The sequence below is a fragment of the Populus nigra genome, chromosome 1, assembly GCF_951802175.1.
Source record: "Populus nigra chromosome 1, ddPopNigr1.1, whole genome shotgun sequence".
Lineage (NCBI taxonomy): Eukaryota > Viridiplantae > Streptophyta > Magnoliopsida > Malpighiales > Salicaceae > Populus > Populus nigra.
In genome coordinates, this window is record NC_084852.1 from 39598528 (window position 1) to 39622585 (window position 24058).

At 37.5% G+C, this 24058-nt stretch overlaps 3 protein-coding genes across 3 annotated transcripts; all 3 read right to left on the reverse strand.

The window, feature by feature from the left end:
- Nucleotides 1-1469: 1469 nt before the first annotated feature.
- On the reverse strand, nt 1470-6960 carry LOC133686666 (NO-associated protein 1, chloroplastic/mitochondrial). Its single transcript, XM_062106990.1, has 13 exons — nt 6485-6960; nt 6049-6234; nt 5788-5874; nt 5613-5692; nt 5277-5358; nt 4858-4878; nt 4062-4107; nt 3469-3587; nt 3165-3278; nt 2967-3074; nt 2782-2871; nt 2051-2160; nt 1470-1878 (listed from the first exon to the last, which is right to left on the reverse strand). The coding sequence occupies exons 1-13, from the start codon at nt 6884-6886 to the stop codon at nt 1629-1631; spliced, it is 1695 nt and encodes a 564-aa protein (XP_061962974.1). The 5' UTR covers nt 6887-6960; the 3' UTR covers nt 1470-1628.
- A 3436-nt stretch (nt 6961-10396) lies between these two features.
- LOC133690987 (probable aquaporin TIP5-1) lies at nt 10397-11773 on the reverse strand. Its single transcript, XM_062111278.1, has 3 exons — nt 11644-11773; nt 10927-11177; nt 10397-10783 (listed from the first exon to the last, which is right to left on the reverse strand). Exons 1-3 carry the CDS (start codon nt 11771-11773, stop codon nt 10397-10399), a joined length of 768 nt encoding a protein of 255 aa, XP_061967262.1.
- A 1838-nt stretch (nt 11774-13611) lies between these two features.
- LOC133690486 (uncharacterized) lies at nt 13612-15119 on the reverse strand. Its single transcript, XM_062110746.1, has 2 exons — nt 14795-15119; nt 13612-13950 (listed from the first exon to the last, which is right to left on the reverse strand). The coding sequence occupies exons 1-2, from the start codon at nt 15074-15076 to the stop codon at nt 13768-13770; spliced, it is 465 nt and encodes a 154-aa protein (XP_061966730.1). The 5' UTR covers nt 15077-15119; the 3' UTR covers nt 13612-13767.
- Between the last annotated feature and the right edge of the window lie 8939 nt (nt 15120-24058).

The following is a 24058-nucleotide window of genomic DNA, read 5'->3' on the forward strand; positions in this document are numbered from 1 at the left end:
GTTAAAGTTAATGAAAAATCTTTAATCTTATGGAAAACAAAAAACAACAATAATAATTGAGCTTGATTTCTATTTAAATAAATATTAAGGGATAAAACTAGAAAAATATTAGCTTAAAAAAAATAAACTTGAATGAATCTTCTAAATTTAAGTTAATATTTTAAATTTAGAGCTTGTGAAATCTCGATTTGAGCTCAATCATGAAGCTTAATTTCCAATAGATTTAATGTTGAAATATGAAATAAAAAGAAAATATCAATTTTAAAATCTTTCATGATCAAAAATTAAAATAATAAAAAGAATGAGGATCGAAATTGATATAAAAAAATAAAAGAGGATGAATTTGCAAAACAAATCAACTTCAAAAATCATCCTAAATAAAAAATAAAATAACCACTAAAATAATGAGATTTGACCATTTAAAAAATTGAAAGGGGATAAAATTAAAAAAAAAATCCAATTACATAATCATTCAAAATTGAGCAAATAGTAATTAGGAGAAAAGAAATCAAATGTGTAGGAAAAAATCAATTGAAGGGCTCATTTGAAAAGTTAGATGATAGGTCTAAAAATTAAGGTGGAGAGAGAAAAGAAAGAGGCTATCGAGTCACCCATTCAAGAAATGTTGCAACAACCATCTAGGTGGTGGCCTAGTGGTAAGAGCTTGGGACTAAGGGGTTTGCTCCCTCTTAGGTCTCAGGTTCAAACCCTATGGCTGCTCATATGATGGCCACTGGAGGCTTACATGGTCGTTAACTTCAGGGCCCGTGGGATTAGTCGAGGTGCGCGCAAGCTGGCCCGGACACCCACGATAATCAAAAAAAAAAAAAAGAAGAAAGAAATGTTGCAGCGAATCAAACACTTTCATTTGATGACTTAAAAATTGTTTATGTGTCACCTGAAAGATCCAGGAGCCGCTTACATGCTGGTACATGCACATATGCCATAATTGTTAATGACAAAAAAACCACATGAAAAAAAAAAAAGGGGAAAAGCCCCTGGCCTTATAATTTCTATCTTTAAGGACATTAATGTCAGTTTACTGTTTTTTTTTTTTTTAATGATGTCAAAGCCCCTACCATCCCGTTAAATTTTGTCGTTGTATAATGTCAGATGTATCCAGAAAAATTCCCCGAGGCCAGTTTACTTGGTTTTTGTCTGGAGAACAAAAACGTGATTACATTCTTCTATTCCAAAGAGTAATGAATCTGAGGCCACCATGTTCTTCTTTAAGAGAGTGAAATTGTTTATCATGTTCCGAAAAGTCAGTCAATATCTTGTCAAATCTATTTTACGTAATATTTTATAATCAAGGCTAGTTTGCTGCAGATGGATGTGGCGAAGTAGGTACAGAGATTGCAATCTCAGAAAATAAGCGCAGAGGTTGATAAATCCAACGGGGGTTCAACTTGGTCAGCCCTCAACAACTTATTTTTTTTAAAAAAAACAGAAGACTTTCAACATCCAGCTTCGCAGGGAAATTTTGTTTATATAATAGCTCAAATTTCTTACAAAGTTGGTAGATTTTCGGTTAAGTTACATTTCCAAAATTTGTAATAAAATATGACATATTTATCTATCCAACAGTGCACATTGATTGCACAGACCACATCAAAGAGGCACAGCCACTAGTAGTGCCATTTTGGTCTCAATTCTTCTTCTTTCTCTGTCAACTCTCGATACTGATACCACTCTGCTCCAGCCTTGCCTACTGGTAAAGGAGGCCGGACAAAAACCTCCACTGGCTTTGGTACATGCACAGCTAAATGCAGTTCTTTGATAGTTTCTTCCAAATTTATATCGGACCGCCTAAATGATTTGCTTACTGGTTCCACAGCAATCCATCCAAGACCCGATATAGCTACATCACTAGCAGGCCTGTCCATGCAAAGGAAAAGGTAAGAACAAACTCATAGACTGATATAGCTACATCACTAGCAGGCCTGTCCATGCAAAGGAAAAGGTAAGAACAAACTCATAGACTTAGATGACCGCTTTACAAAGCAAAGGCAACCAAAGGTCTTCAAACAATTATTAGTGTAGATTAAACCTTTCCACTTCCTCGAATTTTACTTGCAACTGCTGCTCTAATTCAAGTCCTCTCCAATCTTGTACTCTCTCTTTTCCAGTTGGAGGTGTCAATAGAACTCCAAGTTCTTTCTGTAACAATTAGGTAACCTCTTTATTAGCATTGGAAAGTAGATGGTAAATTCTGAATGATGCAATATGAAAAGCCCAGGCATCCAGAGGACATAATCGAATGGGGGAAAAAAACAGAAGTCCTCCAAATAACATTTTTTTGCCCAACATATGAAGCAACACATAGTATGAGTTGATGTCTATGTCCATATATTATGACCAGAAGACAACTATTTGCGCTTCAAACTCACTGGCACTAGGAAGTTTAACATAAAGCTCATGTGCAGCATGACACGCAAAAGATATCTTATCACACAAAGATTGTTAATGCACCTTCAAATTTAGTTCATATATCTGGTGCAACTTAGATTGTTCAACAGAGAGTGTTAATAAAACTATTTGGTTCACAAGATAAAAAGAAAGTCAAATGCGAAGACAAATAATAGCCAAGGACAAAGAAGTATATACCCTTGATGATTTGATATGGCTAAACAAAGAACCTTATGAGGGTTCCATGTCTTCATTGAACCATGCCAAAAGAGACAGTACGGGATCCCACAGCAAGTAATTCACCAGAAGAATGGTAAATGATAAACATGCATGGGTCATGAGTGATGATTACTCAGACCAAATTTCGATTACCTGGTAAAACTCATCAGCTTTATCAGTGGGTACTACATGAATCTGCAGAGCCTTGGGGCCATAAAATGTTAAGCATGTTTCAGGGAGAACCTGAAAGCACCAATAGTTGCAGCATGTGAAGTCCAGAAAAGTCAGGCAAGAAAAATCAGTCTGACTACAGAGAATCCAAAAGATCAGAGTATAACCTTCAAGATATCAACTCTTACAAGACCTCCCCAAAAAATTGAAAATCCATTCAAGCCATTGGATTGGATTTTTTCTGCCATCCCGTTTTCAGAGGCCACCTTAGAGTTCTGGTACAGCACAGTCAAAGGCCATTAATAAACTTCAAATGGTGTAGTGTTGGAAGGCTAGTGTTTTAGTCTATTTGGATGAGTACATACAGGAAAAGATTGACCCTTGAGACGACTTCGAGGGGCAAGAGCAGGTAAATCTTCTGAATGAACCACTGCAGCTTGTCTATGGTGGAGATGAACTCCGGGTGTGTCATATAATTTCTGCAGAAAAAGAAGTTGAGTTATAGGCTTGGAAAAAACACTAATTTAAACAAATATAAGAGCAAAAAACTCCATTACTGCCCATTATCTGGGCTATAACTTGTCGCCAAAACCACTATCAAAACACAAAATGTATTTACATAAGGGAAGCATCCTAGCGTGCATATAAGTACTGACTAAAACAGCATACCCCTCCTCCAAGGAAAGCGTCAATCTGAATTGGACCTAAGGTCGTTCCAGGAACAGCCGATTGTATTGGTTTGTATTTTCGAGCAGCAGCAGCAGCTGGATCCCGATGTGCCATTGTTTCTGATGTTAAACAATAACCAAATATTAAAAGATTGGGCAAACACTTACTATGGGAAAAAAGAATAAGAAATAAAGTAAAAATTAAAATCTCTTTAAATGACTTGAGGTATAGAAGAATGCAAGTAAAAAAAGAAAAGGGAAGAAGTGGAAAAGACTTGCAAAGGATCTTAAACATCAATGAAGAGTAGGATCCTGCTCGAGGGTTTGTGTGTGTTTTCCCTCTTACAGGGTTGGATTATTAATAAATAAACAAACCGAAACATTTGATCAGCTCCCACTGTGAATTGTAACGTCAAGGAAGATATGAACCTAACTCAAAAGGAAGATGAAGATAATGCTTCTGGAACAATTTATAGTTATAATTCGAGTTTGACCTTCCTATTATCTTTGAAATTGGATTCCCTAGATACAAGTTGTTACTCACGCTTTCTCTCATTTAAATTTCCACTTAATAGGAAAATAGCATTGACTTACTCAGTAAAGCACTGATGAATGCAGATTTCCCAACATTAGCTGAACCCTGCAGAAAAGGTGAAATTAAACTATTGGATTAGCCAACTCATAGTTAAGCAATAAAAAAATTGTTGAAAAGCACGGACAATGAACTCCTGAGACCAGGTACTTGAGGTTCTGAGGCATAGACAGACTTTTATCACAAGTAGCCAGGCTGGTCAGACCAAATATCCCCACTTCCCAAACAAATTAGTAATAAAACGATTGATCTAATACAATACTTTCATTCTTATTGTGAAAGCAAACAGTGTCCAAGTAAAACCTGCCCTTTTCTTCCTTTTTTGCTTGTTTATAACTTTAGAGCATAAAATGTTGCTGAATGGAATGATGATTTTATATGCCTATGCATTATTCCAAAAAAGACACCAGTCCATGTCTCCAGGAATTCAAACTTGAATGGTGTTAAGGACAATGAGAACAAAAACCATGATGATAAAAGCAATAAATTCTTGCATTCAATCAATTAAACTAGGAAACAGGCTTGCAAGAGGGCATTTTATTTTTCCTTCTGATCAGTAGGGGGATTAGCCTCTCTCTGTTTTTTTTTAATTACAAATTTAATCCCTTTCTTGGAAAGAAAACAAAAAAGGGGTGACATTAATTAGTCTTTCTCACTGTTCAAGCATTCAAATCATCACTGAGAGAGGGCCATGAAACATGCGCACTGATGCCACGATTACTAGTACAGACAACATTTTGATGTTTCAACCCTGCTCTGCAAATTAAAGTGAAGCTTGTAATTCAGAGAGTTACTAACCAGAATGTAAACATCTCGGCCCTGCACCACAAGAATCAACATTCAGAACATAAATTGACCTCAAGAAAAAAAAGAACAAATCATTCTTATATAATATCCAAGTTTAATCATGCAATCGCAAGTTAGGAAAGGCATGTCTGTAGTAATAAATTAAGATGATAAGAGAGAGGTATAAAGATGGTATATAACAATGACCAAGAATAAGACAACTTGGCTAGCTAGTTGGCAACAAATTTGGCCTTCTTTACATGTCAACATCGCTGTATGTAATGTGAAATCAACTCATAAATAGGATCCAAAAGGTAGAATTTGACTGTCATCAAGCTCAGCCAAACCACAGGCTGTTATGAAGTGGAATAGTAGAGCTACATATTTATGGGTACGAACATACATTTATACAAGGCAATAAAGGTAGAAACCTTTTTCTCCTTTTGAATTTCTGACACAACTCCAGCAATCCCAACTAATGATTTAGAGCTGGTGAGATGGACACTCAAAACACTGCAATGAAAGCAATCTATCTCAGTAACATGCAAATCCAGGCTTTCAAGTCATAATAAGATACTAGTAACCTTATTATGGAAAGTTTTAAATTCTTTTAAAAAAATCAACTTTATTTGATTTATATAAACAACACCTCAGAGTTCCATACCAAGTAAAAGGAATCAGCATGCATAAATTTTTCAAAGAAATATTTGATGAACTCATGTAACACCATAGTACTTATGTGACCTATACAGAGTGAGTACACTTACCTAAGCTTTTTCTTTGTAGTGGCCTCTACAACCCAATCACCAACACAATTAAGATCAGTGTCCCTAGGAAGGAGATCAACCTGAAAGTAAATCAATGAGGAATTTGAGAAACTTTGCTGTAGAAACCAAACATTCACATTACAAAGTTGCAAATCACCAACCTGCAGAATATTACCTTAGTCACAACTAGTATTATCGGATTGGCACCAACAAGATCACGCAAGCGAGCCAAAAAGCTGCCATTGAAGTCCACAACATCAACCTACTTCTCCAAGAGATCCATAGCATATCAGATGCCCATGTATCATCAACACATCATAACAACAATTTGCGACGTTGTGAATCTCATTTTCAACCCACAATAAAGGAACAAAAAATTTCAAAGTAATGCATTAACTTCTTCCTAAGAAAATGTAATAAAACAGTAAGCACTTACCAATTTGACAATCAAGGCTTTCTCGTGCCGCAAATGAGACAGCTTTTCACGAAGCTCATCGGCTGAAACAAACTGCTTCCCACCTGAATACCCACCATTTCCACCAACAGCAGTTATCATGTGCCCATGAGATAAAAGCCTGCACCTTCCACAAAGAACTGTTCTAAGTTGGCGGTGTCTCTTCTTCTGCAACCCCAAGAAAATCAAAGCTTTAATAACCACTCTCACATTATCAAAATTGCACATTTTTTTCACATGCCAATAAATCTCTCACATGTGATGATCAACTGATATCTAAACTTATCGTCTGGACATAATTTCAAAATAAAACATCTCAGCTCTCAAGACCAAACAAATCAAATGTCTCTCTGCTAAAATCACCAAATAAACAAAGCCCACAAAATCCTTTTAACCAAATAGCATTGTTTCAACATACCAATTCATAAGTATCCGGGTCGACAAAACCCGGAGCATCAGGATCCAAGGTATGCAACGGAGCTCCACATCCATAACAACTAGCAACAGCCGTATTGAGCTTCAAAGCCTTCCCTTTCTCTCTTCTCTTACTCTTCTTCACCTCTTTCATTACCAACTTAGCAGCCTCAAACGATTTTTGACGCTCAAGGAACTGGTCTCCTCGGGAAGGAGCAGCTGCCCCGGTGCCATCCTGGTCGGGTATGGAAACAGAGGAGTGGGCTGTCGCTGTTGGCGTTTGCTGTGATCTGCAAAGGATGGGAGAGGGTTTGGTGTAAATTCTAATGAATTTAGGGGTGAAGTATGTGAGATTATGGGGGAGAGAGAGTGGAAAGAGAAATGCGGAGAGGGATTTAGGTGCCATGGATGACCGTTAAGTGGAGAAGAGAGGGTTTATGTGGGGAGGAGTTGCGGGGTTTCATTTTTAACTCGACAATGGATGAGGATGGATTATGTGAATGGCTAAAAATCATGCATGGTCCTTATACTTTTATAGCTGTTCAAATTAAATCTTACACTTTAAATTTGTCCAGATCAAAGTTGTTCTTCTATGAAAGCGCAGCTCTAGCATCTGCTTATTGCTTATTTATGACCATGAGCTTCTCTGGGTGTTTAACGGGAGCGTGGTGGATTTTATTTTTTAAAATATTTTTTATTTAAAAATATATTAAATTAATTTTTTTTATTTTTTATTTTATTATATTAAAATAATTAAAAAATAATTTAAACTAAAAGGAATAATGTTTTAAAAAAATCCTTGGCGTGGGATCAAGTCTTTCTTCGTTGTTGCTTTTTCAGGAGCTTTATAGCTCTATTCGGTAAAAAAAAATATTTTTTATTTTTTTAGTTTTCTTTTTCTTTTTTTTTAATTTTTTTCTAATAAAAATAAAAAAAATATTCATTTTAAAAATTTCAAAATATTTTTTCAACTTAGAAAACTGAAAAATGTATTTATATTATATTATTTTTTGTTCGAAAAAAATAACATAATAGAACATGCATTCAATTTAACTTGTTTTCTAGGATATTATTTACATTTTGACATAGAAAAACACTTTTTTTTCTTATATATGATTTGCTCAAAGCAAGTATCAACGTTCTAAAAATACAAATTAAATATACAACATAAATTATTACAATTACCATCATTTGACCAACCATCTTTTAAAGAAATATTTTGTGTTAAATGACAAGATAATGAGGCTACATGAGAATAGAAACATTGTTTTAAATGAAAAAATAGAAGCTTCCAACACCACGACTATAATGAATTTAAGTTCATTCTCTGCAATAAGTTTTGGCTTCTTTGAATCTATAGAACTTAACATCAATTTTCCTATAAGCTTTGACGTGTCCTCAAGTCAAGCTTTGTGTACAACTCTTATACCTCAAGTTGCTACTTAAAGCTTAATTCATCTTAGTATTGTGGCAACGAATAAACTTTATTCACTCGTAAAAAAGAAAGGAAAAAACATGTATAGATGATAAAGCCAACTATAATAAGAATCTTGATGGTGAAGAATATAATTAATGAGTCGATACACAAAAAGATACGATGAAAATCCATACTAGTTAAAAATAAGATTTTTCCATCTTAAAGCTTAAGAAAGCCCATTAAAATGAATGAGTACATGCCAAAAGAGCTAAGAAGAATGGAAAATGTATTCGCTGCTTGCCATTAATTTGGTAGAGTGAAAATTCTTACTGAACAAGTCATAGAGAAAATCCATGATGACTCTCCAAACTTACCTCATGATGCTTCACCGAGATATCTTTCCACAATGAAGACAGGTTGTTTGGATCAAAACTTTATATTCATCATTTTTTTTTATCAAAGGTTATGTCATCAAAAAGATGATGAATCATATTTTAATGGATGATGGCTTAACTATAAACATAGTACCTTTTAAAACCATGAAAAAGCTTGAGATTTCTATTAATGAACTCTTCCCAAATTATCTAATGATTCAATACTTTAATCAAGAAAAATATCATGGGAAAGATAAGACTTGTGATACACATGGAAGATATAGAGTCCAATGTATTTTTCACATCATAAACCTTAAAACTATGTATAACATGGTACTTGGATGATCATGGATACACGAAAATGGTGTTATCTCCTCAACGCTTCATCAATACTGTAAGTATTATTAAATTGATAAGTGAGGAAGATAGTGTTAGATAACAGTTCTTTTACCATAGTTGAAATTCACTTTACCATCACATAGTTATATTTTAAAGCAACTATGATGAAAAAACTATGATTCCCACCTTACTATTAAAAAAAAAAGTTGACTCTAAAAGCTCAAAAGAGCCTAAGTCATCTTCAAATAAAAAAATGACTTGTCCGATGAAAAATAATAATAAAAAAAAGGTAGTAAAAAACTTGGTTCATAATAATGTATCAAGTAAGGCCATGGTCTTACACTATATCCTAGTGTCAAAAAGAGAAGAGGGTCAATCTTCTTCCACTAAGGATAAAAAGGAGATTTTCAAAGGACTAAAAAACTTAACCTTGCAAGCTATCAATCTCGTATTGACTAAATTTTTAAAATCTTTATTGAAAATGTTTGTTCATCAAGTTGAGTCAATGGTTGCAAATCTCAAAGAACTCTTTAATAAATAGGCAAATGGATTTGATCCCAACTCTTACAAGCTTTCGGTCAAGGTTGGTTATAGCTTTGAAGATATCAATAGATTAGTGAAGTTTGATGATATGTCTCGAATTGAAGGCAGACGAGTTTCTACAAAAACTAAAAAAGACTTAGAGACAGAAGAAAACTTTTGGAAAAACTAGGGTTGTTCTTGGATATGAATCTTCTATATTATTTTATTTTAAGATTAAGAAAGAGGCTTCATCGTATATAAATATGGAAGAAGTAAATGAAAAATAGTAGAGTCAACCCATGCGTCTTAAATATATGGAAGAAGTGAATTTATTTTTGGAATAGAAAATAAAATATAACCAATATAAAAAGTACAAGCACATCACTTTTTTCACGTTACGTATATAAAAAAAAATATAAAATTAGTGTAAACTGAATCCTGAATTGCCTTGACATTGCAGGTATCAATCGAATCTTTTTATATATAAATGAAACTTCTGAAACTACCATGTTTGAATTGCCTTTACAGGATTTTGTAACATTCCACAGCCCAAAAGGCTGGCTGTTGTTGTCATTACCCTCCTGCTGGGCAACGAAGTTCTGCAAACCTGCTTGCCAGGGCCTCTAAGTATGGATTGATGATGATTGTTTTGTTTATTAAACATCAAGTTGAATCAGAAAAGGATGGGGTAATCTCAGCTGTTGATGGGGTTGATTATGTGGTGATAGGCCCATTATATCCGAGAGCAAGCACGAGGTACTTCTGGGGCCCTGGGCATGAGAAGGTCAAGGAGGAGACGAGGGAAGCTGAACAAGAAATTTTGGGTCGGATTAAGAAGAAGGGCAGTGTGGCTTTCTTAGATGGGTTTGCTATGGCTCATGATGACCAAGATGAGTTTAAAAGAATCGATTTTTATCACGCTTTAGGATGGATTGATAGTTGTTTCTTGGGAAAAAATGAAAAAGAAAGGAAAGGCAGCGCTTGTTTGTTATGGAAAATGTGTGCTTGCAGCTATGATCTGGAAATGATGAGAAACGGTCGCCAAAAATCAAGTAAAGGAATTATATGTATGAGAGAAGTAAACATGAGGAAACAACCACGATTCCAATACACGAGAAGACAAATAATAAATGGTGATTAATTTATTAACGATTAGAAGTTAAATAAATAGGAACATTGTCATCACTAAGATTAAAAATAAGACCAAAAAAGCAGCAAATAATAAGAAAATATATAGCAAAGTTTCAATCACAGCAAACCGCAATTAAACTCCAACACCTTCTGAAACCCCCCTCCTGACAGAATCAGGAGCTTGAGTAGGGAACACAACATTGTCATAGAGAAGCCCGGCAACTGAGGCTCCGATCAAGGGTCCCACCCAATAAACTGCCTGGTTTTTGAACTTTCCGGCAATAACTGCAGACCCAAATGCACATGCTGGATTCATCGAGCCACCAGAGAAGGGTCCAGCCGCCAAGACATTGGCTCCTGCCATGAGACCTACTGCCAAAGGTCCAATGGCACCCAAAGAACTACGTCTAGGGTCTCCAGCAGCATAAACAGTGTACACCAAACCAAATGTCATCACACCTTCTAGCAGGGATGCTCCGAATCCTGTCATTTCCTCTGCAATTGTGTAGGTTGGAACATGCTACAACATTCCAGAATAGAAATTACGTCTTAGTGATGGTGCAGGACAAGAAAATGTAAGCAAATATTGTTAGTGCATAATTCCAACCAGGTAGAAGATGCTATCCAATCCAACTTGCAAAAAATGCGAAGGGATTTTATTACCTGTCCTACAGTGGTCACTTTCAGGAAAATGCTAGCCATAACAGAGGCCAACAACTGAGAAATCCAGTAGAATAGAGCAGTGGGCACATTAATGTGGCCTCCAACAGCCATGCCAAATGTGACAGCAGGATTTACATGTCCTCCAGAGGCATTTGCAGCAATGTACACCGCCGAGGAAAGTGCAAAAGCATTCGCGATAGCTACTATCACTAGGCTGGATGGATCTGCTGCTGCATCTGGCAATAATTTCCCTGACATACACACCCAAATCAAACATCAGCCTTGAAACTTGTCAACCGTTACTTGCAAGAAAAGTACTAAATCATGTCTTTTGCTCTTTCTAGTGTATTTCAAGTGCGAAAGAAGAAGAAAGGGACTAAACTTTCTAGCAAGTCACTCAGATTTGATAACACAGATCAATATTTTGGAAGTACCTCTGCATGTCATTAGAACAAAACCACAGAAGTCCACAACTAAGCTTATTTCATGACCAACCAATTCAATTCTGTTTACAAATCATCAAACAAACCATACCAGAATTGACAAATGGTCCTGAATTTCCATTTTACATGTTAGTATTGCGTTCGAAAAAAGAAAAAAACGATACTGATTTAAATACAAACGAGGATTATTTAGACTGACATATTACAACAAGAAATGGATAATCACGACAACCCCTTTTAACTAAACAGAATACAAGTGTTATTCAACACTCACTTGAAGCCATGGCAGATCCTACAACTGCAAACACATAAAAGAAAGTGGAGATGAACTCTGCAAGATAGGCTCTAAGAGAAGCAGGAGTGACAGATTGTTGGAAACGTGCAGTCAGTGATGTTGGTGCCATTTTACCAAATATCAACATGTGGCCAAGACAAGAGTTTCAAGTCAGGATTTTTCAAAGGCAGGAGATTAGAGAGAAATTCCAAACCCTTTTTTATGTAAAGCAGTTATAGAGAGATTGCAACAATGTTCATATACATATCTGTGCGTCTGTTCAGGGTTGCCAACCCATGATTCAAAAATTAACCGCTATATAATACGTGGTAGAATTTCATTGCTACTTTCTGTGATTAGCAGTTTGTACAGTTGCCATCCTTCTGTATTTGTGAAAATTCCCTAGATGAACTTTTACTTCAAAACATAACACTAACAGAGTGATCATGGTATAAGATCAATTTTGTTGAACCTCGTTAATTTCAATATCATGCAGATCAAAATTTCTAATTCTCAGAAAACGGCAAAAACATAAATCAATCACAGTCCTGTTTTATGTAAAATAGACCTTGACATGTTGACTTAGGTGGGATGTGGGTTTATTTTCGAGGTTATCATCTTGGATTTGAATTCGCAGAGAGTTGAACCAAAGAAAAATCAAAGCAAAGAGTATTTCATATTTTGTCAATTTGTTGTTTCTTTAATGAGAGCAATTACATAAATTGCTTGAAAAAAAAAAAAAAAACAGTACTCCTAACACACGCACACATATAGAAAGAGAGAATTAAAACAAAAACGATGTTCTGTTCCTCTCCATTAATTAATTCAGCTGCTAGAAATATTTAAGAACTGGAAACACTGTATGAAGGCAGATCACATCCCTTGTCCATTCTTGTTTGCAGCAATATCATTGGATTTTGCAGGCAAAGGAAAAGAGCCATCAACACTGCACAATGCAAAACTATAGTATTGCTATGGTGTACAGAAAATAATTGGTTCATAGGTTGCACTACTGCTTCATCATCAAAAAAGCGATAATTAGAATAATCATCCCGAACACAAGCACCACCAGCACATCCACATTCTCCTCCTCATCCGCGACCTCCCACCATTTTATTATTAGCAATCGATGTTGGTTGATTAATCAAACGATATCATCATCAAATAAACATGAGGAAAAGTTGGCTCGTGGCTAGCCATGAAATCAGAAAGAAAAAACACATTTGGCACAAGGTTGTCTAAAAAAACAGCCTTGAATCCTAGACATAATAACCAGCAACTAAAGTTTAGTTCGCTGAGACGAATCAAAACAGAATTGGAACATAGAACCTATAGAACGCTATCAAGCACAGAATAGAAACCAAAAAATCTGAAACAAGCCATCATTTTTTAGGGAGCTCCCGATCTCTGTCCTCTACTCCTTAGAAGACACCACATCTCCTTTGTTTATCTTGGTCTCCCATTCCATAACTTTTGTCTACAACAGTTTCTGATCCCAAATCAACGCATTGGAAAGAAGGTTTGCAGGATTCCCAATAAACAGCTACACTTGATGAGCTTGAGCTGGAAGAAGAATCATAATTAGCAAAAGTTTCTATATACGAAGAAGAAGAAGAAGAAGAAGAAGAAGAAGAAGAAGAAGAAGAAGAAGCAGAGTTGCTTCTGCATGGTTTTGTGCCACCTTCACGAATCACGATCACCGTCCCTTGTTGCCATGAAGGAAATTGGCTGACTGTCTTCACCGTTCTTCATATTTCTTTAGCAGCGAGAAACTAACGAGATTTCTGATCAAATCAATTATAGTCAGAGTGTAGTTTTTGAAAAACATTGCCGGTTCTTTGCCTTGTAGTAATCCAATACTAGTAATAAAGACCCGAATCCAAATTCAAATAGGATTTATAAGATTTTAATGTTACTCGAATAAAGAAAATCTAGCCACTTGTAATGGAAACTAAACGTACCAAAAAATGAAGAAAGGAAGGAGAAAAGGTAATTAATAAAGCATCAGAATTATAATTTGCACAGGTCAAACATATACTGTACTAGCACAACCTACTCCTTGACCACAAAACGCAGACTCATGGGCCTAAAATTGAAACAGACATTTACATTAGCATAACCACTTTATGCATCGAGCTTGCGCAATGGAGGTGGCTTCTTCACTGGTTGAACCTCTGTCTTGAATAGAAGAAAAGACAGGTTGTCCACAGAAAAATACACAAACCCACCACTTGAGCAAGTAATAAATGATCCAAAACTCTTTCCAACAACGCAGTGCCATGCCAGACCATAAATTTCATCAAACTCCTGAAAATGAGAAGGAAAACAAGAAAAAAAATTGGTCTGCCTGATGAACACCTATAGTGCCAAAGGTTCCTTGTAAAAGCCTGTAAGTAAGGACTGGTTAAGAAGAGACAAGGAGAAGATGCTGAAGCCAATTAAGGTCAATTACATAAATAATTTTGGTTGTTGGCAGCTAAGCTACATCAAGAAATCTCAAAAAGGTTTGCAAACATTGGGCTTCATAGTTAATTGTCCAAGAATCTCGAACAAAAATTCATTGTATGCCAGTAAGGAAATAAAGGTACATTGTTTAGTGCAACGACAAAAGCCTAAAATCTGTACATCATGAATTGATGCGTAATTCAAACCTAAGTTATAATCTCCTTTTAACTTGATAACCATAGACTATTTTATCCAGTCTTTAGAGCTGCCTAACTTGACAGTCATTATAGGTTCTCCCTAAAAAAGTTGCTCCCTTAATACTTGTACTCCTCCTCAATGACTGATCTCACTAGTCAATTAGTCATGGCTAACGTTTGTGGGGCAATCTTTTTTCATGTCAGGAAAAGTATTAGAAGGGGAGGAGAGGAGGGTGGGGGTATGGCTGCTTGACCTATCTGCTTGCTAATGAGCCATCTAATAAACTAATAATAGGGAGACTAGCAATTTTTTTCCTACCAGCAAATTGAAATGTGCATTCACTTGAACTAGCTAGTATCAATAGATGCCACATTCATTTTATCAAAATGATGCTATATTTGGAACTTATGCAGTTATGCTTACAAAAATTGCTCAGGCTGTTGTACTAGAGCAAATTTTACACACAAACATCATTTATCAAGGCTGAAGCCATGGAAAGTCTGCATACCTTCTTCAGACACATGGCAATATGTGAGGGATTCGGCTTCTTGCTCTCGAGGCTTGTAGCATCAAGGAGTGTTCTACTGCACCTAAATGCACGCTCTTGCATTGCATCAGGCATGTCTGCTGATCTCAGCCGTATGTTCAAGTTTACAGCTATTGCTGCTAGCTTCACTGGATTGGGTGGTGGTGGTCTCACCATGGGAGGCACAGGTGGCAGGCACTGCACCCTTTCTTTATTCTTTGCCATTCTCCACCTCCTTCCGATCTCTGACTGTGGTCTATCCATGGGATCAAGCCTGGACAGAGTCGCAAATGTCTCGGGGGGGGGGGGGGGGGGGGGGGACTAGGTAGTTATTAGTAATGTTTTGGACTAAAACTTTGACTGGGGGCGAAACAGCGTTGATTCTGGTTTTGAAAGAGACAGGTGAGTGAAACAGCGTTCCATTTTACGCAAAATAAGAGAAGGTGTTTTCATACAAGATAAAAATATAAGTAATGATAATAAGAGTGTGCCCACACGTGACTTGAAAACGTGGAGGGGTCCACTTGCTTTTGGATGATGTACATAACCGTTTTGGTTACATTCTTCGGTGCTGAAGGATGTCAAAAGTTGATGCAGATCCACTCGTTCGCATAACGAGATGGATTCCAGAGAAGAACGAACACAAAACAAATATGAGTTATGTCGTGTAATGATTAATAGGAAAACATGCCGAAATGGATCACATAAACGGAAATTTTTATTTAAAGTTGAGACTTTTATTTCATTCCATTTCTCTATTTAATTTGTTGGTTTTTTATGCTTTTATTCTCTATCCTTCAAACTTTTTTCCATTGGTATACGTCGTAGTGCGAGTTAGGGAAGAGGATATTGCGGCAAGTGAGAGAACAAATCTTTATTATATCCAAGTCTTGATGATTTCTCGTATTGAAATTATAGTTTAAACACTGCTCTAAAGATATTTGAGGTCGACAAGTAAGTTAATTTTTTATATATATAACATGGTTATACGGTAAATTTATAAATGTTGTTAATACTTATGTTTATATTTATTTGATGAAAATATTAGAGTGGTTTGATTAAACTTATTTGTCTGTTTTTATATCATTATAGCTAAATTTGTTTAGATGAGTCATTTAAAAGGTATAAATGTCTATAATGGTTTGATTGCAGCATTAGTATAGAGGTAGAGGTAAGAGATTCACACATTTCACTTTGATATTGAAGAGATGACACCGATCTTACAAGATGTAGTCATGCTACTGAGCCTTCTAATAGATAGAGCTCTTGTTACAAGCCTCACAACTTTCAATAAAGGTTAATTATATCTTCATCTATTGGGAAGACTATCTTCCCCCAATGGATATAAAAGAGATTATATTAGGTTGACATGGTTGACGGAGAGTTTGAGACTTCACTAGAGGGTGTTACAAAGGTTGTGTTGCATTATTATGCTAGAGCATACATAATGCATATATTTGAGGTCATGATCTTCACTAGTTTGATAGGCAATGCAGTTCCATATTGCTTTCTATCACTTCTAAAAAACTTTATTGCCATTCATAACTATGGTTGGGGTTTGATGATACTTGCATATTTGTACTGACAGTTTTGTCACGCATGCATGTCAAACATGAAACAAATTGGTGGATGTTTATTGTTCCTACATGTATGATTTGATATTAAGTTCTATAAAATATTTTTATTTTAAATATTTACTAATTTTTTATCGTGAATATGAAGCTATGGTTGTGGGAGCATCTCTACATTGGTCACCCTGATTTTTGGAGAAATAAAATACTAGACATGATTATGGGAACGCAACTCTCAATTGGAGCTCGGAAATGATAATTATGAATACCTTATAAAATTTAAATTTTCTATAAAAAAAATGTCTAAATTAACTATAATTATTTTTCATGTTAGTTAGGTTGGGGAGACATCTAGGTGTTTTACAGAAAATCTCACTCATATTCACGAGTTTAATTAGGACAAGTTGGATTCACAAAAGCCTCACCAAATGTGCGTGAACTCAATTATTTAATTTTTTTATTTAACTTTATTTTTCTGGGTGTTAATGTTTATATATATATATATATATATATATATATATAGTGTGGTTTTGTAGGTGATATGGACATTATGCATCGACAATGTTTTTGGAAGAGTATCTCCATTATATATGAAGGGTACTGAGTTATGATTATAATGGTCCTTATACATTGTTTTGTCATTATTGAGGTGCATTGCCCTGATTGGGCAATACATCAATTTAGACTGCATTAACACATACTTAATGATATCGATACACTTGATGACTTACATGTTATTAATCATTGGACGATGATTGGTCGATGGTTCAGGTAGAATATATCAATCTCTGGCATGCGATGGGAGATCACATATTTACGGAGTGATACCCGCCTATTGAGTTAGATCTCTATATATCTTGTTATATGAACATAATAAGACGATTCATAACACCACTATGAGAACATGTTATGAGATGTCAACATGACACTCCGTGTAAGCCAAAATATATTCCGGATAATTATGAGTCTCGTGCACTAAGATATAATAAATTGATATGTATGGATTAGTTTTTTTTAAAAAAAAATGTAATAAAATTCTTATTTATATCTTATAAATGATAACATATTTTTTTCTCATATATTAGGTGAATTTTTTAATATACAAAGGTCAAAGAACTGAGACCATAGTTTGTGATGCTACCGATGATGTTGTGCATGATGCTTTCAATACTTTGTTTTCATCGTGTCATTTTTCACTTGAAGATGTTGGGGGGACTTAACGTTTGGACAATGCAATAGAGGAGGATGAAGTTGTTTATCATGCACAACGATAACATACTCGGGTTCTAATGGTGCAAGCCCATCGATGAGTTAATTTGTTAGATGTAGAATAATTATGTAATTATATAGTTTAATTTATAATTGAATTGATATTTTTTATTGTAATGAATTTTTATGGTGTTGTAATTTAGTTTCTTTAATTATGAAATTAGTTTCTATGAAATTAGGTAAATTTTTTTAAATTGTTGCGTTGAATTTTGTTGTGATGAACTTGTTGAGCTTTGAGTTGCTGTTTTTGTGATTTTGTTGTCTTTGAAATTGTTTTCTTGGTCGGGGGCTAAAAGTATTAAGACATATAAACAACTAGCTTTGTTATAGATCACATATATACAAGGATACAAGGGTAAAAGAACTGAGATCATAGTTTGTGATGCTACCGGTGATGTTATGCATGATGCTTTCAATACTTTGTTTTCATCATGTCATTTTTCACTTAAAGATGTTGGGGAGACTTAATGTTTGGACAATGCAATAGAGGAGAATGAAGTTGTTTATCATGCACAACGACGATATACTCGTGGTTCTAATTGTGCAAGCCTATCGATGAGTTAATTTGTTAGATGTAGAATAATTATGTAATTATATAGTTTAATTTATAATTGAATTGATATTTTTTATTGTAATGAATTTTTATGGTGTTGTAATTTAGTTTCTTTAATTATGAAATTAGTTGCTATGAAATTAGGTAAATTTTTTTAAATTGTTGCGTTGAATTTTGTTGTGATGAACTTGTTGAGCTTTGAGTTGCTGTTTTTGTGATTTTGTTGTCTTTGAAATTGTTTTATTGGTCGGGGGCTAAAAGTATTGAGACATATAAACAACTAGCTTTGTTATAGATCTCATATATACTGCATGAGCGATCAATTAAGACGCACATGTTCTCCAACCAGTAGACATGCATGTTAATAGGTGAAGCTTGCAGTACATGCGAAATTTTTTTTTATTAATGTCGCACGTCAGAAATCCGTCCGCGCGGCATCGGCTGGCGATTTTATCGTTGTTCGGTTGATTTGATTTGATTGGTTCGTTGGAGTCGCCACCTAATAATTTATTGAGGGCTACTAGGAAACCTGATATACTGGTCTTGTCAGAGATTCACGGGTAAGGGACTGGTTGTGATTAGGAAAGGTATGAGCACCCCTAATGCACCCTACCTGAGGTAAGCTGCTTCGTGGACTTGATGTATTTTTAAAAATAAAATTTTAGCCCAACTCTAAGGTTTTGATAAATCAGTTATTAGTTCCCAAAATATTCGTAGATACATGTTCTACATTTTCATGGGAAATACAACATGATTTTTATCTGTCCTTTAGATATTTGTGCATATAAATTAAATTCATTTTTTTTTCTTTTTATTCAATAACATACATAACAAAAAAAAAAATACAAACACACACTACTCTTTTTCTATTATTATTTCTTTTTTCTTCTCTTCTCTTCTCTTTTCTTTTTTTGTTCTTTTTGTACATCACATTACAAAATTAAAAAAAAAATTTAGACACTCCGTAAAAATTACATTACATAATTTAAAAATTACAAAATAGTCCCTAAACTTCAGAAATTGCAGGGAGACACTTCTGGAACTGCCTGAACAGTTCTGGAACAGTGGCGGCGCGTGGCTTCACGCGCCGCCGCTGACAGTGCCCGGAAATGGGCGGATCTGCCCTGCTTTCTCCTTCTCTCTTCTCTGCCGATGGTGACCTGCAAAATCAACCAAAAACGCAACATAGGCAGTTGATTTTAGTTGTTTTTCTTTGTTGTTTTTTTAGATCTGTTCTCGGGTTCTTCTCCCGGATCTGTCCCGTTCGGGTCTGCTGCTATGGATTTCATCTCCTTCTCCTCTGCTTCGGGCGGCGCTGCTGGCTGATAGTGGATCTGTGGCCGGGCATGGAGATCGGAGGAGAAGCTATCGTGGCCGGCTGTTTTGGGGAGGAGCTGCTGCTGTTGTGGTGCTCGCTGGAGGCCGGCGTTGATGGTCTTCCTTCGCTGCTGTTGTTCGTGGGTCTCGCTGCTGGAGCTGGGTCGGCCGAGAGAGGGAAAAACGGTGGTCGGCCGAGAGAGCCGGAAGAAGAAGGAAGGTGCTGGGAGCAGGGGAGTGAGCGGCCGAGAGGGGGCAAGGTTCCAGCGGCGGTTCTGGCTTGTTTTGGGATGAGGGGAAGTGACTGTAAGAGGGGGATCTGTTTGGTTTGTCTTTGGCAAAAATATGGTGCTGGCCGAGAGGTTGTGTGCAGAGGAAAGGGGCTGTGTGGAGTCTTCGGGTGGCTGGTTTGTGGGCAGCGGCTGGTGGAGATGGGTGAAGGAGAAGAAACCAACGGGTCCAAGCTGGGGGTGCGGCGGCTGCTTGGAGAAGAGATAGATTTAGGTTTCCCCTCTTTTTTTCATTCTCCAAACTGCCCCCCCTCCCCTTTGTAAATTTTCTCCCCCAAATTGCAGAAATACCCCCCCTCCTTCACAAAATCAGTATAGCATGGTATTTATAGGAAAAGTTTTACTAGGTTTTCAAACTAATCCCTCAACCTTTCCTTTCCTTCTCTTTTTCTCTTTTTTTTTGTAAATTTTGATTTTTCTTATTTTTTTTTTGTATTTTTGAAAGCGAGCAATATCAACGTCAACTCAACAAGGAAAATCAATGATCATAAAATTTACGCGTTAAAAGTTGAACGCGTTTCAAATACCTTTGAAAATTTAAATTCTTTTGAGATGATGTTGAAAATGCTAAAAACGATGCAAATATATCAAAAATGCATTTTTTTGGGTTTTCATTGTTTTTTTTGCTATTTTTGGTTTTTTTTCTAAAAAATTATCAAAAGATGGGTCAAAAATTGGGTAGCAACAGATGCCCCCTCTTTACAATGCTTACGAAGCAAAACTCCTCAATGTTTTGCATAGTAAGCTTTGTAAAGAAAAGAAAAGGAAAATGATCTCATTATCTTGGGCGACCTGCCCACACATATTCAAAGTGGTCTATTTTCAGGGGCGACCGGCCCACACACTCACACTGGTCTATTTTCACGGGCGACCTGCCCACACATACTCAAAGTGGTCTCTTTTCAGGGGCGACCAGCCTACTCACTCACACTGGTCTATTTTCACGGGCGACCTGCCCACACATACTCAAAGTGGTCTATTTTTAGGGGCAAACCTGCCCACAAACTCACACTGGTCTATTTTCACGGGCGACCTCCCCACACATACTCACTTTGGTCTATTTTCAGGGGCGACCTGCCCACACACTCACACGGGTCTATTTTCACGGGCGACCTGCCCTTTTGGTTGGGTTTATCTGGGATCCCATCTGGCGATCTAACAAGAACAAAAATTGGTGTCTAGCTCGGTCAACCTGAAATCCCATCTAGCGATTCCCTTTAACCAAAGCTAAATTCTGCGTGGTTAGGCTAAACTGAGATCCCTTTGCCGATCCCCTTTAACCAGAACCAAAACTCCTGTGTGCGGTTAGGATAGACTGAGATTCCTTTCGCCAATCCCCTCTAACCAGAACCGAAATCTGTGTGGTTGGGCTGAACTGAGACCCCTTCGCCGATCCCCTTCAACTAGAACCAAAACTCTTGCGTGCGGTTAGGATAGACTGAGATTCCTTTCGCCAATCCCCTCTAACCAGAACCGAAACTCTGTGTGGTTGGGCTGAACTGAGACCCCTTCGCCGATCCCCTTCAACTAGAACCAAAACTCTTGCGTGCGGTTAGGATAGACTGAGATTCCTTTCGCCAATCCCCTCTAACCAGAACCGAAACTCTGTGTGGTTGGGCTGAACTGATACCCCTTCGCTGATCCCCTTCAACCAGAACCCAAAACTCCTGTGTGCGGTTAGGATAAACTGAGATTCCTTTCGCCAATCCCCTCTAACCAGAACCCAAAACTCCTGTGTGCGGTTAGGATAAACTGAGATTCCTTTCGCCAATCCCCTCTAACCAGAACCAAAATCCTTTGCAGTTAGGTTAAACTGAGATCCCTTCGCCGATCCCCTCTAACCAGAGCCAAAATCCTCTGTGGTTAGGATAGACTGAGATTCCTTTCGCCAATCCCCTCTAACCAGAACCAAAATCCTCTGTGGTTAGGCTGAATTGAGATCCCTTCGCCGATCCCCTTCAACCAGAACCAAAACTCCTGTGTGGTTAGGATAGACTGAGATTCCTTTCGCCAATCCCCTCTAACCAGAACCAAAATCCTTTGCAGTTAGGTTAAACTAAGATCCCTTCGCCGATCCCCTTTAACCATAACTAAAATCTCTTCGTGGCTAGGCTAGACTGAGATCCCTTCGCCGATCCCCTCTAACCAGAGCCAAAATCCTCTGTGGTTAGGATAGACTGAGATTCCTTTCGCCAATCCCCTCTAACCAGAACCAAAATCCTTTGCAGTTAGGTTAAAGTAAGATCCCTTCGCCGATCCCCTTTAACCATAACCAAAGTCTCTTCGTGGCTAGGCTAGACTGAGATCCCTTCGCCGATCCCCTCTAACCAGAGCCAAAATCCTCTGTGGTTAGGATAGACTGAGATTCCTTTCGCCAATCCCCTCTAACCAGAACCAAAATCCTTTGTAGTTAGGCTGAACTGGGATCCCTTCGCCGATCCCCTTCAACAGAACCAAAACTCCTGTGTGGTTAGGATAGACTGAGATTCCTTTTGCCAATCCCCTCTAACCAGAACCAAAATCCTTTGCAGTTAGGTTAAAGTAAGATCCCTTCGCCGATCCCCTTTAACCATAACCAAAGTCTCTTCGTGGCTAGGCTAGACTGAGATCCCTTCGCCGATCCCCTCTAACCAGAGCCCAAAATCCTCTGTGGTTAGGATAGACTGAGATTCCTTTCGCCAATCCCCTCTAACCAGAACCAAAATCCTTTGTAGTTAGGCTGAACTGGGATCCCTTCGCCGATCCCCTTCAACCAGAACCAAAACTCCTGTGTGGTTAGGATAGACTGAGATTCCTTTCGCCAATCCCCTCTAACCAGAACCAAAATCCTTTGCAGTTAGGTTAAAGTAAGATCCCTTCGCCGATCCCCTTTAACCATAACCAAAGTCTCTTCGTGGCTAGGCTAGACTGAGATCCCTTCGCCGATCCCCTCTAACCAGAGCCCAAAATCCTCTGTGGTTAGGATAGACTGAGATTCCTTTCGCCAATCCCCTCTAACCAGAACCAAAATCCTTTGTAGTTAGGCTGAACTGAGATCCCTTCGCCGATCCCCTTCAACCAGAACCAAAACTCCTGTGTGGTTAGGATAGACTGAGATTCCTTTTGCCAATCCCCTCTAACCAGAACCAAAATCCTTTGCAGTTAGGTTAAAGTAAGATCCCTTCGCCGATCCCCTTTAACCATAACCAAAGTCTCTTCGTGGCTAGGCTAGACTGAGATCCCTTCGCCGATCCCCTCTAACCAGAGCCCAAAATCCTCTGTGGTTAGGATAGACTGAGATTCCTTTCGCCAATCCCCTCTAACCAGAACCAAAATCCTTTGTAGTTAGGCTGAACTGAGATCCCTTCGCCGATCCCCTTCAACCAGAACCAAAACTCCTGTGTGGTTAGGATAGACTGAGATTCCTTTCGCCAATCCCCTCTAACCAGAACCAAAATCCTTTGTAGTTAGGTTAAACTAAGATCCCTTCGCCGATCCCCTTTAACCATAACCAAAGTCTCTTCGTGGCTAGGCTAGACTGAGATCCCTTCGCCGATCCCCTCTAACCAGAGCCTCTGTGGTTAGGATAGACTGAGATTCCTTTCGCTGATCCCCTCTAACCAGAACCAAAATCCTCTATGGTTAGGCTGAACTGAGATCCCTTCGCCGATCCCCTTCAACCAGAACCAAAACTCCTGTGTGTGTAGCTCGGTCAACCTGAAATCCCAACTGGCGATTCCCTTTAACCAAAGCTACGTGAGATCCCATCTGGCGACCTCCTTTAAATCAAAACCAAAAAAAAAGTGCGTAACTCGGTCAACCTGAAATCCCATCTGGCGATTTCCTTTAACCAAAGCTACATGAGATCCCATCTGGCGACCTCTTAAACCAAAACCAAAAAATGTTGCGTAACTCGGTCAACCTGAAATCCCATCTGGTGATTTCCTTTAACCAAAGCTACATGAGATCCCATCTGGCGACCTCATTAAACCAAAACCAAAAAATGTTGCGTAACTCGGTCAACCTGAAATCCCATCTGGCGATTTCCTTTAACCAAAGCTACATGAGATCCTATCTGGCGACCTCATTAAACTGGAACTAAAAAATGTGTGGCAAATGGTCTCATTGTAATGGGTGACCTACCCAGGTGGAAAGAATGTGAAAAACGGTCTCATTATGATGGGTGACCTACCCAAATGGAAAGAATATGAGGTGCGGTCTCATTATAATGGGTGACCTACCCAGATGGAAGATAGAAAAAATATGA